This window comes from Corapipo altera, unplaced genomic scaffold (assembly GCF_003945725.1).
Source record: "Corapipo altera isolate COAL_440 unplaced genomic scaffold, ASM394572v1 60176, whole genome shotgun sequence".
NCBI lineage: Eukaryota > Metazoa > Chordata > Aves > Passeriformes > Pipridae > Corapipo > Corapipo altera.
The window spans coordinates 1-2085 of record NW_020887969.1 but is presented as its reverse complement, the minus strand read 5'-3'; the positions used below and the strand labels follow the sequence as shown (position 1 = coordinate 2085).

Sequence of the window (2085 nt, the reverse complement as noted above, 5' to 3'; positions counted from 1 at the left end):
GGTGGGGGGTGCCTGGAGCTGAGGGGGCTGGACAGCACTGGGGGGGGAACGTGGTGCTGGGGGGCTCGGGAGGATGGGGAGCACTGGGGGGGCATAGACATGAGGGGGCTGCACAGGGCTGGGGGGGCCTGGGAGGGTGGGGGTATATAGGATTGGGGTGGGGAGGGGGCTGCCCAGGGCTTGGGAGGGGGGAACATGGTCCTTGAGAGGCCCAGGAGGATGGGAGGTCCTGGGGGGGTGCACAGAGCTTGGGGGGCTCGGGAGGATGGGGTTGTGTATATCTAGGGGTGCTGGGGAGGGGCTGCACAGGGCTGGGAGGGCACACAAAGCTGGGGGGGCCCCATTTGTGGCCCCCGCCCCAGCCCCGCTCCCCCCAGGATGGAATCCACGGAGAAGTGCGAGGCCGTCATCACCCACTTCAACGGGAAGTACATCAAGACACCCCCGGGGGTGCCAGGTGGGCTGGGGGGGCTCGGGGGGGGCTTGGGGGGGGGCTGTGGGCCGGCGAGGGGCACTGACAGCCCCCCCCAGCCCCCCCAGACCCGCTGCTGTGCAAGTTTGCTGACGGGGGGCAGAAGAAGCGGCAGAGCCAGAGCAAGTTCGTGTCCAACGGCAGAGCCTGGGCCCGGGATGGCGACGCGGTGAGGGGGGGCCCTGGGAAGGGGGGGTCACACCCCGTGGCTGGCGGGGGGGGGCTGCAGGGCAGCGCTGACCCTTCTCCCCCCCCAGGGCACCGTGACCTTGGCCTACGACCCCGCGACGGCGCTGCAGAACGGGTGGGTGCCCCGGGGTGCCCCCGGGCCCGGCGGGGCGGGGGCTGCCAGCCATGGCCCCCCCAGCCCTGACCCCCCACCCCGCAGGTTCTACCCGGCGCCCTACGGGCTGGCCCCCGGCCGGATGCTCCCCCCCGCTGCCCTGGCCCCCTACCTGCCCTCCCCCGTCTCCTCCTACCAGGTATGGGGGCTAAGGGGGTCCTGGGAGGGGGGGTCCCCACCTGGGGAGGGGTGGGGTGCTCAGGGGAGCCCCCCCATCTGCTCCCACCCACAGGTCCACGGCCCCACCTGGATGCACCAGTCCTACCTCGTGCAGCCCACGGTGAGCGTGGGGCCCCACCCAGTGCCACGCCCATGCCTGGCCCTCCCTGATAGGTGGGAGGGGGTGCAGGAGCTATGCCCAGTGCCCCACCCACACATGCCCCTCCCACTTTGCCCAGAAATCGAACTCACTTTAGACAAGACACGCCCATTTCCAGCAGCCCCCCCAGCCCCTCTCTGGGGCTCCCTCTCCCCTTGTGTCCCTCCCCCCGTGTCCCTATGGCCCCAGCCCCGTGTCCCCACCCCGTGTCCCTCTGTGCTTCCCCCAGTCTCACCTCGGAGTCCTGGTGGCCTCAATCCCCAGGTCCTCACCCATGACCCCACCATGTCCCCGTGGTGTCCCCCCGGTGTCCCCTGTCCCCCTGTCCCTCCCTGTCCCCCCCTGTCCCCCTGTCCCTCCCTGTCCCCCTGTGCTGACTGAGCCGTGCAGGGTGCGGTTCTGGCCCCCGCTGTGGAACACGCCGTCCCCCTCCAGCCCTCCGTGGTGGCCCCCCTGGCCCAGCAGCTCGGCCACCTCTCACTGGGCAGCACCGGCACGGTAAGACCCCCCTGACCCCCCCTGACCCCTCCTCGACCCCCCCGACGCCCCACCCCACCCACACCACCGCTGTCCCCAGTACGTCCCCGCTGCCGCCGCCGTGCCCGGAGCCTTCATCCCTCCGTACCCACCTGTGCCACCGGCCCTCCCGCTGGAGGTGAGTGGGGGGTTCAGGGAGGGGCTTAGGGGGGTTTCTGGGGGAGCAGCGTTTGGGGGCCCACTAACCCCTCCCCGCAGGACGGCGGAGCCGCCCCGACCCACGGCCCCATCGAGTCGCCGTCCGAGCCCGGCGCCTTCCCCTACCCCTACCCCAAGTAGCGGCGGGGGGGGCCCGGCCCGAGGGACCCCACCCACCTCTTGGGAGGGGCTGCACCGGGACCCTCGCCCGGCTTGAGGGACCCCGTGCCCCCTGGGGGGGCTGTGCCGGGACCCCCGCCCGGTGCTGCCCCCCCC

At 72.7% G+C, this 2085-nt stretch overlaps 1 protein-coding gene across 1 annotated transcript in view; it reads left to right on the top strand.

The window, feature by feature from the left end:
- LOC113941812 (RNA-binding motif, single-stranded-interacting protein 2-like) overlaps nucleotides 1–2079 on the top strand; it is a gene marked incomplete at its 5' end in the record, with an annotated part of 2946 nt that extends 867 nt beyond the window's left edge. Inside the window, 8 exons of the mRNA XM_027632952.1 lie at nucleotides 378–457; nucleotides 532–641; nucleotides 730–776; nucleotides 861–954; nucleotides 1048–1095; nucleotides 1525–1632; nucleotides 1712–1789; nucleotides 1870–2079. Of these exons, the coding sequence (XP_027488753.1) occupies nucleotides 378–457; nucleotides 532–641; nucleotides 730–776; nucleotides 861–954; nucleotides 1048–1095; nucleotides 1525–1632; nucleotides 1712–1789; nucleotides 1870–1950 (646 nt within the window). The remainder of the gene's footprint in view (nucleotides 1–377; nucleotides 458–531; nucleotides 642–729; nucleotides 777–860; nucleotides 955–1047; nucleotides 1096–1524; nucleotides 1633–1711; nucleotides 1790–1869) is intronic.
- Nucleotides 2080–2085: the final 6 nt, after the last annotated feature.